Source organism: Lactuca saligna, chromosome 9 (genome assembly GCF_052625555.1).
Source record: "Lactuca saligna cultivar CGN05327 chromosome 9, ASM5262555v1, whole genome shotgun sequence".
Classification (NCBI taxonomy): domain Eukaryota; kingdom Viridiplantae; phylum Streptophyta; class Magnoliopsida; order Asterales; family Asteraceae; genus Lactuca; species Lactuca saligna.
This window is the reverse complement of record NC_136425.1, coordinates 46406396-46423780: the sequence shown is the minus strand read 5'-3', so window position 1 is coordinate 46423780 and position 17385 is coordinate 46406396. Positions and strand designations below refer to the sequence as shown.

Genomic DNA, 17385 nt, shown 5'->3' with positions numbered 1-17385 from the left:
ATAAAAATCATAAACAATGTATCTCAAAATATCGTAACAATTGTCAAAATATCAGAGTATAAACATCCCAGGCTGAATAAATGGTGTGTGCACTGCAATCTTTCCGAGCTCCTCTTTTGAAACTGAGTACCTAAAACCAAAACTGAAACTGTAAGCACGAAGCTTAGTGAGCTCCCCCAAACTGCACGAAGCTTAGTGAGCTCCCCCAAACTACCACATACCATACAATAACATATAAACACATATTGGGCCTTGCCCACTGCATCGGACCGAAGTCCGAAAACTACATCAGACCGCAGTCCGAAACTAACCAGGGCCTTACCCTCTGCATCGGATCGAAGTCGGAAAACTGCATCGGGTCGAAGTCCAAAACTAACCAGGGCCTTACCCTCTACATCAGACCGAAGTCCGGAACACATAACACAAAGACATAACTTAACTACTAGCATAAACACATATATGACATACAAGCACAAAAGACATACTGCATTAGACCGAAGTCCGGAACACATAACACAAAGACATGCTTGAAGCACAAAGACAACAAGCACACTAAGCTACTGCATCAGACCAAAGTCTGGAACTACTGCTAACTAAATGGGCCAACATTGTGGCCGTAGACCCGTTGCTACTGGAAGGAAAACTCACCTCGCAAAGATGACTGAAGATTACTGCGTATAACCCCTCGCTGCTAGCTCGCAGATCATCGAACTGCTGATCTCACGACTCCCCAAGCTATCAATAGCAACATAACACTTAGTTCAAAACCATTAAGTTTCCTTAGGTTAAAATGGCAATCTTACTCCTGATCTAATTTGGTCCATGACCTAGGCCCAAATCCATCACATGAAGGCCCAATTCCATATAGTCTTTCCAAGCCCACTAACGGTCCACTTATGGCCCACTTTCTAAATTGGGCCCAACTTCTCAAATATGCCTTCCCTCGAGCCCATAGTATAATATAGCCCAATAACAATCCAACAAAAAAGTCCATTAAGGCCCATAATCAACTAGTCCAGGGAAATGACCCGAAGAGGCCCACTGACTTACGAACGCAGGGCGTTCCTTCGCAATCCTAGTCGTGAGTCTTAATGGGAACGCAGCGCGTTCCCAAGCCCTACGCAACGCGTTCGGGTCCTTATTCAAAAACTAGCCATTAAGCACTTAATGCTTAAGCCATGCTATCCAAACATAGATCCAAGCTGTTTAAGACCTACTAAATCATAAAGTCATAGACTTGTCGACTTTGCATGCACCCAAAAGTCCTAATCTCGAGAAATAGCAATCAACTTCCATAAAGATGGTCACAAATCTTGCATGGACACATTAGGACCTTAAGGATGGCAACTTTCCTGCCTAAGGGACTCAAATAGCCTCATGGATGGCAACCCTAAGTCTAGAAACGAATTTGAAACATAAAAATCCATTCTTGAAACCAAGAAGGGACAATATCCATGAGAAACTAGATCTATGATGTAGAAGCACCAAGATGAGAACTTTATACCTTCAATAGGCTGGATATGATGCAAAACCTCTGGATCTACAAGCTCTCTTCAATCTATTGCTTATTCTCTAAACACCTTCTTCTTCAAATCACCCAACAACACCAAAAATACTCAAGGTAAGCTTAAAATGCATGCAAGACGTTTAGGGTTTCATTCTTAAGGTTAGATAGGATTGAGACTGAGGGGAATAAGGGTTGGGGGTGAGTTAAGGTGTTTAAATAGGGTCCAAAACCCGAAAATTAGGGTTTAGTCTGCCCAGAAGAACGCAACGTGTTCCTATTGGGAACCCAGGGCGTTCCCGTATGCACCCGCGTCCATTTTCCTTTTGAACGCCATGCATCTTAGTTGGTATGCCATGCGTACACGGTTTCGCCCAAACCCTTCTAACTTTAAATATCCATAACTTCTTAGTTATAACTCCGATTTTGACATTCTTATATCCATAGAAAGCTAACAAGAAGCCCTACGCATCTATCAACCTTATTTAACCTGAAAGCAAACCGAACTTAAATCTAAAATCCATAAATGGTCCGAACCAACACCTTTGCCGATACCTTTGGGCTCCAAACACAAACCGAATAAATAGATCATCCAAACCACATCATTCACCTCCAAATGAGTCCAAACTCAACTCTTCAAGGTTTCTAAGTCAGCCAATACCCACTCCATGATCACCACCCTGAAATGGGAACGATTCAAAATAGCGCGTTACAATTCTCCCCCACTTAAACTCGACTTCGTCCTCGAAGTCTTCTACGAATACTTCTCTTGGGTACTTTTCCTTGGTTATAGACTCATAGTGGCCACTCCAAGCTAGCCCAAAATCTCACAACCATCCTTATACAACGCTTAACCTTGTATGCTCAGTCCGACCCCCGAAAGGACCGCTATACATGGCATCTTGAGGGTCCTAACCATTATCCTTTGCAATCGATGGCCTTCCCGAGGCAACTCCCCATAACTAACCACCTCCCCTGCCCCTGCAAAGGGCATACCTTTCACGCTATCCATTATTCCAGCCATTTAAATTAGATCTCATCCTCGAAATCATTCCTTAACATTCCTTAAATTCTAACTACTCCAGGTTCCCACTAGAACAAAAGAATTCACAATTCCACTTATACCTGCGATTCACTTATACTTGGCCAAAACATAGATAATTGCTGCTGTGAGTGACTTGTCACTCTCTAAGCTATCCATGAAAATCCAAAATACCATTACCGCTGGACATTCCAAAACTGTCTGAAACACTGATCTGCCTGAAAACACTAAGCTACTTGAAACACTGAACTGCCTGAAGCAGTATGCTGCCACATGGTTGCTCTCTAAAATCTAACGAGACCTCCCTGGTATCAGTACAATCACCAATTATTTGAAATACCGGGTTCTAGCCCGATCGCGGAGCCAAAGGATTCCCTACGTAGCCGCCACACACAACTTCTGAATGAAATCCTTCTCTGAACTAACTGCTACTAGTTATCTTGTCAATGTGGCCCTAACAGCCTTCTGATCTAATTGATCGATTCCATACGTTGAAATCATGGGGTTACCCAACCACGGCTAAACGCGATTGCCATATGTCCAATTGTAGCCTTATATATCTAGCACCCTTAAGCAATCCATTGCTTTCTTTCCCTCATAGTTGTAGGGACGTTCCAACTATCGTATCGTTGTCTCAATCATATCTAAACCATTTGGGAAAATTCCGAAATCCAATCCGTGGATTTCCAATCCTCACTGCTGCACCCGAACTGGTGGTTACTACTGTTCCTCCCGCGTCCTAACAACACGCTCATGCTATCCACCACCCTTTGTATGATACGACTACACCCGCAATCTCACACCACTCTATCACTATCTGGCTACTTGTGAATGCTACAGCTACACCCGCATACTTACAACACTCTATCACTATCTGGCTGTTAGTGAATGCTACGACTACACCCGCCGACTTACAACACTCTACCACTATCTAACTGCTAGTGAATGCTACGGCTACACCTGTAGGCTTACAACACTCTATCTCTATCTAACTGCTAGTGAATGCTACGGCTACACCCGCAGACTTACAACACTCTATCACTATCTGACTGCTAGTGAATGTTATGACTACACCCGCAGACTTACAACACTCTATCACTTTTTGACTGCTAGTGAATGCTACGGCTACACCCATAGACTTAGAACACTCTATCACTATATGACTGCTAGTGAATGCTTCATTGACTGCATCTTAAGAACCAACGCTTAAAGGGGAACATCTTCGAACTATCATCCTTTCATCCTCTGGTTACTCCACTGGGAAATCACGTTTACCACTACTGAGGAATAACTGATCTATACCCAAATAACACCTCCCAAAAATAGTGAGACACTATAAAGTCTCATTCATATTGGTTATAGTTACTACATCCGAAGTAACCTACTCTACAGGGACGTCCTCAACTATCATTTTAAAATCCAAAGTATGCAGATGGCATATAACTCAATCACAAGTAGGTAATATAATACTCCAATACATATGCTAACTAATATCGATGCAGGAACAAAACAAATGAGTCATTACAAAGGGAGGATTCAAATGACATACCTGCGACCTAGTGTGGCTTGATCTTGAATTCCTGCGGAACGATAGGTGCCTGAACCTGAACTCTCCTTGTCACCAAAACATGACAGCAAGACTTGAAATGACCCAGCTGGTGACAATGAAAACATATCTTATCCTTCTTACAATCCCGATACACATTCCCTCTTTCCCAGCACTTGAAACACCTGAACTTGTGACAAGCAAACCCATGAGTCACTCCACACTTACCACACACCTCAAGGTCTTCCCGACTCCCAACGCCCAAATCGGTTGGGCATGACTCCTCACTTCTTCCTAATTATCCTAAAATAAGTGCTCGCTTCCTTTTATCGAGCTGTCCATCCAAACCAATCTCTTTTTCCCAAGCTACCCCGATTACCTCCTTATCCGCATGAGTAATTTCTATCTGACCCTGAAGCCTAGCAGTTAGCCTATCTTCAACACACCTAATATTGTTAGGTAGCTTTACATACTGCTCGTGACTCTACTGTGAACAACTGACAAGCCCTGCTTCCCACCGCAGCCGCCTCTACCTGGCCTTGAAGGTCGTCGATGATCCTTAAATTGGCAGGGACAGGTACTATCATCTGTCCTGCCGGAAGAAACCTCGGACACTGGGCCTTCCCGTGGCCCCGCTGGCTGCAATGGAAACAGATCGGATCTGACCCTTGAGTGGTGGTAGTGCTACAATCTCTGCTAAAATGACCAGTCCGGATGCACTTGAAGCAACTAGAGTCACCACCACTGCCCCTCCTACATGCTCCCTCGCGGGTCCTGCCACACTTCCCATATCGGATGCGACTCTGATAATTCCTTGATCTCAAATCTGATCACCTGGGCCTTTTGCCCGAACCTGTGGCTATATGAACCTTATCTGGCTTCCTCTTCCTGATCTGTTCCAGGTCAATCTCCCTCTCTCTTCCTCGAGCAATCATATCCTCCAGCGTTTTGCAGCTGGACCTGCTTACAAACTGCTTGATGTCACACCTCAACATTTCCTGATACCGTACTTTCTTTATCTCCTCGTACACCACATACTGCGGAAAAAGAAGAGCCTTCTCCCTGAACTTGGCAGTGATATCCACCATAGTTTCAATCGTCCGCTGAAGGTCCTGGAACTCCTGTACTAACAACTACACCTCAATAACTGGTGCAAATTCAGCCCTGAACCTGGCTGAGAAATCACTCCATGTCATCGTGTCCAACACGACATCATCCCCTAAGGCATGAACAACCTCCTCCGACCAATCTCGCGCTCTGTCCTTCCGAAGACAGGAGGCGAGTTTGACTTTGTCCCCCTCGGGACACCGGCTCGTGTGGAAAGCGTTGGCGATATCGGCCAACCACCTGCTGCTAGCAATGGGATCCCTAGCCCCATGATAATCTGATGCTCTCTACAAGCTCTGAACTCCCAAAAAGTCAAGGTACACGCCTCTATCAACATCATCATCTCTATACGAAAGGCTCGGAGCCTCTCATCTAAAATCTCTAGTATACCCTCCTTGACCGTGCCAAAGATCACAGGAGTCTGGTCTAAGATAATGCGCATGATCTCCGGTGATACAAACTCTCTCATACGCTCCTCGAGCTGCTCGGCCTCTGAACCTGAGCGTGGACCTGATCCCTCTCCGACATTCGAACTTGCCGACTACTGGCCTTTCACGCAACGTCACCATGCTAAAAGCATATCACAATAAATATCAAAATACACTTTAATATTGAGGGATTACATATACACACTACAAGTTCCCCGGTATTGTCTTAGCCCTTCTCGAATCGAGTACGGATCCTCTTCTTTTAATAGTACGGGCCCATACTACCTTTCACATCTATTCGTACTTTCCTCGAGAATTGACTTGACTTCACCAAGTCTCTTTCACTACTACTACTGTTCCCAACACTACTCTCATCCTAGGCTAGCCCTAGGGTAACCTCCAACCCGCACCCGATCCTCAGCTACTGAAGGTATCTTTGTAATTACAATTAGCCACTACCTAAATACCATCACATGTGACGAGGCTCAGATAATCCTTCGAGTAAATGGCTCATCTCTACAACGGTTAGACTCATACGAGAGTTGTACAATAGGGCCAAATCCAGCACTCTGAGATTATTCAACCCTGATCACATGTGACTTGACGTATTCACCTAATGGCTAACTCCCATCACTCAGAGTCCCACTAAGCACAAAGCAAGTAGCATTCAGATAAAGGGGAAATCTAACCCAAGAAATTTTATTCAAACAAGAATCTATACCAGCATACGATTCTAAGCTCACACTATCAGGCATAACCTAAACAGGCTATCCTACTACTGTCTACTCGATACTAGCATGCAATTCTCATAAAGCTGAAACACATATAGCAGGCACATAAGGCATCCTTCCTAGATCCTTAGTCCTATTCTAGCATGTTGTTCTACTGAAACTGATAATCATAACATAAACTTATATTGGAAATTTGGGAGTACTTAATTACTTGAGCTCGGCTGACCGCATGCACCACACCCTTTTCTCTTTTTCAAAAACTATTTTCTTTTTAAGTTTCTTTTTCAAAAATTTCTTTCGAAAGTGTTTTACTTTTGAAAATCTCATACCATTTCCTTAGTTTGAGTTCAGACACACCCGAAAGTTTGTCCGAATCCCTCAAACCAAAGCTCTGATACCAACTTGAAAGTGTATCCGATTCCCTCAAACCAAACCTCAAGGGTGGCAACCCTAGGTCCAGAAACAAATTTGAAACATAAAAATCCATTCTTGAAACCAAGAAGGGACAATATCCATGAGAAACTATATATATGATGTAGAAGCACCAAGATGAGAACTATATACCTTCAATAGGCTGGAAATGATGCAAAACCTCTGGATCTACAAGCTCTCTTCAATCTCTTGCTTCTTCTCTAAACACCTTCTTCCTCAAATCACCCAACAGCACAAAAAATATTCAAGGTAAGCTTATAATGCATGCAAGAGGTTTAGGGTTTCGTTCTTAGGGTTAGATAGGATGGAGGCTGAGGGGAATAAGGGTTGGGGGTGAGTTAAGGTGTTTAAATAGGGTCCAAGACCCGAAAATTAGGGTTTAGTCTGCCCAGAAGAACGCAGCGTCTTCCTTTTGGGAACGCAGGGCGTTCCCGTATGCACCCGCGTCCATTTTCTTTTTGAATGCCATGCATTCTTAGTTGGTATGCCATGCGTACACGGTTTCGCCCAAACCCTTCTAACTTTAAATATCCATAACTTCCTAGTTATAACTCCAATTTTGACATTCTTATATCCACAGAAAGCTAACAAGAAGCCCTACGCATCTATCAACCTTATTTAACCTGAAAGCCAACCGAACTTCAATCTAAAATCCATAAATGGTCCGAACCAACACCTTTGGCGATACCTTTGGGCTCCAAACACAAACCGAATAAATGGATCGTCCAAACCACATCATTTACCTCCAAATGAGTCCAAACTCAACTCTTCAAGGTTTCTAAGTCAGCCAATACCCACTCCATGATCACCACCCTGAAATAGGAACGATTCAAAACAACGCGTTACAATTCTCCCCCACTTAAACTCGACTTCGTCCTCGAAGTCTTCTACGAATACTTCTCTTGGGTACTTCTCCTTGTTCATAGTGGCCACTCCAAGCTAGCCCAAAATCTCACAACCATCCTTATACAACGCTTAACCTTGTATGTTCAGTCCGACCCCCGAAAGGACCGCTATACTTGGCATCTTGAGGGTCCTAACCATTATCCTTTGCAATCGATGGCCTTCCCGAGGCAACTCCCCATAACTAACCACCTCCCCTGCCCCTGCAAAGGACATACCTTTCACGCTATCCATTATTCCAGCCATTTAAATTAGATCTCATCCTCGAAATCATTCCTTAACATTCCTTAAATTCTAACTACTCCAGGTTCCCACTAGAACAAAAGAATTCACAATTCCACTTATACCTGCGATTCAATTATACTTTGCCAAAACATAGATAATTGCTGCTGTGAGTGACTTGTCACTCTCTAAGCTATCCATGAAAATCCAAAATACCATTACCGCTGCAGACCCCAAAACTATCTGAAACACTGAACTGCCTGAAGCAGTTTGCTGCCACATGGCTGCTCTCTAAAATCTAACGAGACCTCCCTGGTATCAGTACAATCACCAATTATCTGAAATACCGGGTTCTAGCCCGATCGTGGAGCCAAAGGATTCGCTACGTAGCCGCCACACACAACTTATGAATGAAATCCTTCTCTGAACTAACTGCTACTAGTTATCTTGTCAATGTGGCCCTAACAGCCTTCTGGTCTAACTGATTGATTCCATACGTTGAAATCATGGGGTTACCCAACCACGGCTAAACGCGATTGCCATATGTCCAATTGTAGGCTTATATATCATACACCCTTAAGCAATCCATTGCTTTCTTTCCCTCAAAGTTGTAGGGACGTTCCAACTATCGTATCATTGTCTCAATCATATCTAAACCATTTGGGAAAATTCCAAAATCCAATCCGTGGATTTCCAATCCTCACTGCTGCACCTGAACTGGTGGTTACTACTGTTCCTCCCGCGTCCTAACAACGCGCTCATGCTATCTACAACCCTTTGTATGATATGACTACACCCGCAATCCCACACCACTCTATCACTATCTGGCTGCTTGTGAATGCTACAGCTACACCCGCAGACTTACAACACTCTATTAGTGAATGCTACGACTACACCCGCCGACTTACAACACTCTACCACTATCTAACTGCTGGTGAATGCTATGGCTACACCTGCAGGCTTACAACACTCTATCTCTATCTGACTGCTAGTGAATGCTACGGCTACACCCGCAGACTTACAACACTCTATCACTATCTGACTGCTAGCGAATGCTATGACTACACCCGCAGACCTGCAACACTCTATCACTTTTTGACTGCTAGTGAATGCTACGGCTACACCCACAGACTTAGAACACTCTATCACTATCTGACAGCTACTAAATGCTTCATTGACTGCATCTTAAGAACCTGCGCTTAAAGGGGAACATCTTCGAACTATCATCCTATCGTCCTCTGGTTACTCCACTGGGAAATCACGTTTACCACTACTGAGGAATAACTGATCTATACCCAAATAACACCTCCCAAAAAAAGTAGCATTCAGACAAAGGGGAAATCTAACCCAAGAAATTTTATTTAAACAAGAATCTATACTAGCATACGAATCTAAGCTCACACTATCAGGCATAACCTAAACAGGATATCCTACTACTGTCTACTCGATACTAGCATGCATTTCTCATAAAGCTGAAACACATATAGCAGGAACATAAGGCATCCTTCCTAGATCCTTAGTCATATTCTAGCATGCTGTTCTACTGAAACTAATAATCATAACATAAACTTATATTGGAAATTTGGGAGTAATTAACTACTTGAGCTTGGCTAATCGCATGCACCACACCCTTTTCTCTTTTTCAAAAACTATTTTCTTTTTAAGTTTCTTATTCAAAAATTTCTTTCGAAAGTGTTTTACTTTTGAAAATCTCATACCATTTCCTTAGTTTGAGTTCAGACACACCCGAAAGTTTGTCCGAATCCCTCAAACCAAAGCTCTGATACCAACTTGAAAGTGTATCCGAATCCCTCAAACCAAGCCTCAAGGGTGGCAACCCTAGGTCCAGAAACAAATTTGAAACATAAAAATCCATTCTTGAAACCAAGAAGGGACAATATCCATGAGAAACTATATATATGATGTAGAAGCACCAAGATGAGAACTATATACCTTCAATAGGCTGGAAATGATGCAAAACCTCTGGATCTACAAGCTCTTTTCAATCTCTTGCTTCTTCTCTAAACACCTTCTTCCTCAAATCACCCAACAGCATAAAAAATACTCAAGGTAAGCTTATAGTGCATGGAAGAGGTTTAGGGTTTCTTTCTTAGGGTTAGATAGGATGGAGGCTGAGGGGAATAAGGGTTGGGGGTGAGTTAAGGTGTTTAAATAAGGCCCAGACCCGAAAATTAGGGTTTAGTCTGCCCAGACTAATGCAACGTGTTCCCTTTTGGAACGCAAGGCGTTCCCGTATGCACCCGCGCCCATTTTCCTTTTCAATGCCACGTGTTCTTACGCCATGCGTACACGGTTTGGCCCAAACTCTTCTAACTTCAAATAGTCATAACTTCTTTGTTATAACTCCAATTTTGATGTTCTTATATCCACGAAAAGCTAACGAGAAGCCCTACGCATCTATCAACCTTATTTAACCTAAAATCCAACCGAACTTAAATCTAAAATCCATAAATGGTCTGAACCAACGCCTTTGCCGATACCTTTATGCTCCAAACACAAATCGAATAAATGGATCATCCAAACCACATTATTTACCTCCAAATGAGTCCAAACTCAACTCTTCAAGGTTTCTAATTCAGCCAATACCCACTCCTTGATCACAACCCTGAAATGGGAACGATTCGAAACGGGGCGTTACATTATTCTAGGAAATTGTTTACATATGTTATAAGTGCAATTTTTCATTCCCAGTTAGTTAAAGAGGGAAATTTAGGTGTATTATATAGAACTTTGACAATTTTTTAGATCCTTTATGTCATTAGCATATCAGAATAACAATCATTCATTTATTAACATTTTAGAAGAGTTATCAAATTTGCAACTTAAGAATCATACATTTGTGACCTTCCTGAGCACTTATGACGATTTGTCTTTAATTATGCTTGATGTAGTTGTGTTTGTATGTTAACCTGTTGTGGTTTGCCACCTGACTTCCTGTTTGTTTATTTATACATATTGTTTAAACTAATAACCAACTGTTTGAATTGATTCAATTCTTTTTGTGAGGAGCTTGGTTGATGGGCAACATTTATCTCCCCTACAGAAAAAAGGGAACCCTTCTCCTTTAACATTGGCCAATGTTATTTGTTATTAACCATTGTTTTTTTTTTCTTTTCTTTTTCGGTTGCAGTACCACTTCTTCAAGCTCTTTTAGATTTTGAAAGGCCATTTTGGCGTTTCGTGAAGGGAAATCACCACACAACCATCTATGGTGATAGCTTAACTTGAAATATGAGATTCATTTCTATGAAGTGCATATCTAAGCCTATTAGTTGGTTTTTAATACATTACTTGATGTTGAGGGTATTTATGGCAGGAATAAGAAAGAAATAGGAAAGACTGCATCTTTTTTCCTCTGGTATTACTCATGAACTTGCTCAAATATTTTGGATTTGTTAATTTCTAGAATGTTGGTAAAGCAGTGAGTGGTCACAAATTTGCTAATAAAGAATGTTATGTTGGAAAAGTACATAATATATGAAAGGTGATATGAATTTAATCAAAGATTTGAACATATTAAGAAAGAAGGAGTTGAATAATCAGAAGGGTATCCTGTTAGAACTAGCAAAGGGTGGGGTTTTGTTGAACCTTGGCAGGAAAGGAATCAAATAATGATGGAAATGAATCACGAGTATTTAACTTTTATCATATTTTTTCTGATATTATTGCGATTTTTTTATTGTTATTGTCAATTGTTTTTTTGAAGATAACATAAAAATGAGTTAATCACAAGAAACATCAACCTACTTTCCATTGTTTATTATATCATACTACTATCATAGTGCAATGTAAATTGTTCTCGACTATCAAATCCAACCATCTCGGTAATCAGGTATTCACTTCCCCATTCTAACCGCCGCAACGCGGGGCACCTTCCCTAGTTTAGATTATATGAAAAACTCAAAATATCATTATTCTCGAGAGGAACATTGTAGATGATATTAGTATTTACTCATTTAATTGGATTAAGATTATATAAATCTAAGTTGCACACTTGATTTGTCTATTTTGTTCATGTAGACCTAGAAATTTAATACACGAATTCATGTGTGACACTATACGATACAAATACGTTTTGAAAATAAGATAAAACTTATTTTTCTTTGTGTATTCATGTCGTGCCAAATTCGTGTCTAACACCGGAAAACGACACAAATTGCCAGATCTAAGTGCATGTCTCCCATTTACAATGTTTTCTTGTAATTTGATTTGCACTCCTTATGTCTTTGGGTTTTTGTGCTAATGATATTTGCTTTCAAAAAGAAAAAAATAAAGTCTAATTCAAAATTACAAAGCGTGGTTTCTATATTCCGGGGATCTAAATACATTTTCAAAATTAAGTTACCAAAACCCATAGCAAATGCCATTGGTTTCCTGAACTTTGGTTAGATCCTAATCTATTTAAGTCAAATTTCTAATACAAAATAAATATAAAAAAACCCTAAAATTAATAATCCTCTTCTTTCCCAGTTCATCAAGAACAGAAATTTGCAAAAGAAGCACCTAAAAACCTCAATTTGTGTGCATGGTACTCATGTGATACAAGCAATCTTCACTATGTGTCGTTCCAAACCGTGAATGTGGGAGCGCCGCCATTAGCCACCACCAGGTTGGCGGTTCTTGCTGGAAGCGTTGGTATGGCAGTCGGCACCCAACCTCCAAAACCGGATCCCTGGTGATGGTAATACAAGTTTCCATCACCATCATGTGACGAGTTAGCTGTAGTTGCAGTACCCATAATCTGGTTCATATAACCCCCGCCACCATATCCCACAACCTGGTGTTCACCTCCTCCGCCACTGCTATAACTATGTTCCATTGAAGATGAATCCAAGTTCATGAGGTTATGAAGCACTGAAGAGTTGGGTGCAGGTTGGAAAAACTGATGAATCTGTTGAAGGTCTTGGAAACTTTGACCATCGGGTTCCTGTTGTTCTTGTTTACACCATAATCTTTGTTGGTTCGAGGCGTTATAGTGTTGTGGATAGTGCATGCTAAACGGTTGCGCCTGTGCTTGAGCCAGGGCTTGGTGGTGGTAGTTGATGGAGCTCGGCCATGTCATTGTGCCATAACTGTTGAGTCCTTCGTGGGTCAGTTGGGTGGTCAAGTGATCATCTTTTGCAGCCCGAAGTAACTCAGTGGCAGCGGCTTGTTCTGCATCCTTGAGACGTTTGGCTGCACCACCAACCGGCAAGGTGGTGCTTTCAAGTATGCATTTAACGTCGTATCTGTTGATTTCAAAGTTTGTGACTGCATTCAGTCCACGGAATTTGATGGCAGCAATGTCATAAGCCTCAGCCGCTTCTTCCTGTGTACCTGTTAACAGTTATCAAAACACGAATTACATGAAATTATCCATTGGATATATATATCTTGATATAAATTGAAAGGAAAGAAAAAGATTTACCAAAAGTTCCCAAGTAAAGATCTTTGTTCCCTGCAACTCTTCCAATTCTTGCTTGCCATCTTCCATGTTGATGGTGTCTACATTTATGTTTCAGATTAATTTCGTTATAAACCAATCAAGTCTTCTTTAAAAAGTATCATGAGTACTTAATCAAACCAATTACATGATTACTAAGACACAATTTAAATTGCCAATGATACATCACAATGAACAAACACCATAAACTATTCTCATCAAGTTGGCCGGATACTGTATGGAAAGTTGCTCAAGGTTAAATATAATTAACTCGTAACTAATTTAAAAAGTCCTCATTCAATCCTCTTTAACCTTACAAAAGTTTCAATCTAAAACACATTTTAAACCGTTTACCAGTCCACTCATATTATTAACTCAAACATTAATTATGATTCCTATTGTTTATTAATTTATGTACAAAAAAGGAAATCTTCCAAAATATATTCTGACTCCTGTTGGTAAATGGCATGTGCAAACTGGTATCATTTTGGTCCCATGTAATCACATATGTCAATATAGCAATTTATATCATGCAAAAACTATTTAAAATGTTTTTTTTTAATAAATAAATATATTTATGTTTTAGTTATTACATTAAGTTTTCTTGAAACCCAATTAATTTTCAATTATTTGCTTAATAATATTTAAAAAATATATTAATTTTATTAAATATGATAAATATCATACGATCATAAGTATATAAAAAGGTAGTAAAAGAAAAAAAAAATAAAAGGATATAAATGTCACAATGTTAAATGTATAGGAAGATCATAAGAGAAAAAAAAAATAAAAGAAAATTTGATTTCTCTATAAAAACATAATTTCAAAATTTATTATTATTTTGATGATATAATATAATTGAATTTAAAAAATATATATATTCATAAAATACTAGTTATGGCATGTTGGCCATAGATACCATTCCGACATCATCGAAACAATATTTATTTTGACTTATATATTACTCTAACGTTACGCATTTTTGCTTAGTTATTTGCTTGATTAGGAGTTATTACTTGATGTTAATAGATTTGGGTTATTTGTAGTATATTAAAACATTTGGCTCATTTGACATGCAATAACACCAAATTTAAAACTACGTTCTAAATTAAAATACTCTTTAAGTTTACGTATATATCTATGAATTTTAGTAGCATGGCACAAGTACCTTGTCACACCTCTATATATGGAAGCACCTCGAGAAAAACCGCTACTTTTCCTACATGAATTAACAAACAAATATATCACATGATATATACATATATCATATTTGTGTAATTTATATAACTGATAACTTGCTTTGCACTACGCACCTTCTAAGTGATGCAACGTATTCTTGTCTTGTCATGTGTTTCATCTCCTCGATCTCCTTCTCATAGTTGCTAATCTACACGTTTTAACGATGCCAAATTAATTAAAATCACATTCAAATCGGCCAATTGATTTCGGTCTTCAGACACAATTCCATTATAAACGGAATTGAAATTTGTGGGAGGAAACAAACAATATTTTATGTTGCAGTTTCAAAAACTGTCCTCAAGATATGAAAGCAATCAATTCTAAACTTATTTTAAATTCAAAATAAGAAAAAATTAAATTGGATTCTAGTTATATAAAATATTAAAAACATGAACAAAAATAAATAAATGAATCTATAAGCTTACAGGGAAATTTGTCGTAGTTGTGGTACCCCAATATTTCAATGCAGCTAAATCATAAGCTCTTGCTGCCTTATCTTCTTTGTCGTAACCACCTAGATTAACACAAAATCGATATCATGAGATCTAAACAAGAAAATAAGAAACACCTTTTCTGGTAATTGATAATACTTACCCAAATAAACTGCCAGAATATTGAAATAAATCCCAGATGAATCATTTATTAAATCGATGTGAAAAAAAAAAAAAAAAAAAAAAAATTAAGTTAGTAGATGAATTTATTAATCAATTAATTCAAAAAGCAAATTTAAAATTGTTTCTTTTTAATTTATATATAATTAATTACCTTGTCTTCCTTTGCGAACTTGTCCTTCTCTTCTGCAACTATTGTCCCATAAATGAGCCTCGTATCTCCCCGTCCATCTGTGTCTGCACTACCGAAAACCTAAATACTTTTAGAGTAAAAATAATAATAAAACAACGAAAATAAAATGGGAATTTATAGAAATATCAAAAATGATATATTAATATTAATATATTAATTAGTTGAATAATAAATGAATGTGACCTTGTGACACCACGGTAAATGGAAGTTCTTTGTCCAAACGTATCAATTGATTTTCGGGGCACCGCTTCCGTCGTCACACCGCCGCTTTCACTATCTACGGTGGTTGCCACCTCCATTTGCTGCCGTTTATTATCGGAAGAAGAACTGTCTCCACAGCCATTGACAACAAACCCACCAGTATCGCCGGTGCTCATGGATAAAGATAGCTCGTTGCTTCTACCACAACCAGTAAAACCACCTGTCACTGGCGTCCCTGTCCCGTTGTCGTTTTCTTGATTAAGCGGTGGTCTTGTGGTAGTGGTGTTTTGATTAGATGGAGTTGGGTTATTTCTGAGCCAGTTCTTTATCATCGAAAGACCAATACTACTGTTATTCGTCATGTTGTTGCTTCCTCTGGTGGTATCATGTGTGGTGGTTGTTACCTCTGTCACCGCCGCTTGAGGCGGGAGTTGCATAGCGGAGTATATATAATCTCCGCCATTACCAACACTGAGAAAATTTTCGAACTTTGGAGGTTGTATTTCAGGGTTTTCACCGTTGCATGAACCACCACCGGCCATTAAAACCGACAACTCCGAGCTCCCTTTCATGTTCCAATCTGTGTTTTCACCATAAAAAACAATCCAAAACTTTATTTCTGTTTTCTAGGGTTTTTTATTTCTTCAAGATGAACAAAACCCTATAAAAATCTTGTTAAAAAATAACAAACTAACCATGGTGATTATGATAGGGTTGAAGTATGCCATACGGAGGATGGAGGTTGAGAGAAGGTATGGTGGAGTGAACGGCGGTGGAACCAAGATCGAAGCATTCACTACCGGTGCCGGAAATGTCATCAGAGTTGAAGTTATCAACAATAGATGTTTGTGAATCAACCATTTGTTGCTGATCTTGTGGTGAGAGTGAGAACCCTAACCAGTTGTTCATGGATGCAGCCATGAAAACAGTAATTAAAAGGCTACTGATTTGTATTTAATGGTGGGATGATGAGTTCATGCACACAGATGGATTAATGGATGATCAGAAGATGAATGTTTAAGGTTTGAATCAAAAGAAAGAGAGGATATGAAGGGTCTATGAAAGAGAAGAAAACCCAAAGAGAAAAATCAATTGAAACACCCCTTGTTCATACTATATACTTGTTTGTTCTCCAAGAGTACCTAGATACAATGAACTTTTATATCTTTTATAATTATAATCAGTATTGGAATTAGAAACTCTATGCGAAAATGACAAATCTTTATACTGGGAACTAAAAAAATATGTAATTATGTTTTTATTCTAAAATTTTTAAATATCATTATTAGTTACGGAAATTGGTAAGATAACGACAAAAAATGTTTGCCCCTCCAAGCTCTATCGCTTAAAAGACCAAAGGGGTTGAGCACATTTTAGCTATGGTTTTGTCAAGGTGGGGGTGACAGTTAGGGTGTGGGGTATTTACGAGTGGGTTATATGCGAAAAGAAGGTTAATGTAGATTTTTTACCATTTCCCAACCAACCCATCAGGTTGTGGAAATGGTGTCCACCGGTAGTGAATGCTTCGATCTTGGTTCCACTGCCGTTGACTCCACTATACCTTCTCTCAACCTCCATCCTCCATCTCCATGGAGACGCCACAACCGTACCGTCGTGACTAAGGGTAGTGTTTACGCGTCCTTAACCCCTCCAGCTCAACCTTTCACGCATGGAGAGTTATCCACTCCCGATAACCTTAGGAACATATATAGTCCCCATCATGCAGTCTCCCCTACAGTTTTAACCGCACTCGGCAAAAAACACCATAACTATATCCTTTGTG

The 17385-nt window shown here is 39.7% G+C and overlaps 1 protein-coding gene across 1 annotated transcript; it reads right to left on the bottom strand.

Annotated features, from left to right (window-relative positions):
• Window positions 1-12213: 12213 nt before the first annotated feature.
• Window positions 12214-16693, bottom strand: LOC145015624 (AP2-like ethylene-responsive transcription factor BBM2). The gene is made up of 9 exons (XM_078974093.1): window positions 16298-16693; window positions 15585-16182; window positions 15363-15445; window positions 15192-15200; window positions 15023-15111; window positions 14672-14745; window positions 14527-14577; window positions 13344-13420; window positions 12214-13252 (listed from the first exon to the last, which is right to left on the bottom strand). The coding sequence occupies exons 1-9, from the start codon at window positions 16521-16523 to the stop codon at window positions 12492-12494; spliced, it is 1968 nt and encodes a 655-aa protein (XP_078830219.1). The 5' UTR covers window positions 16524-16693; the 3' UTR covers window positions 12214-12491.
• Window positions 16694-17385: the final 692 nt, after the last annotated feature.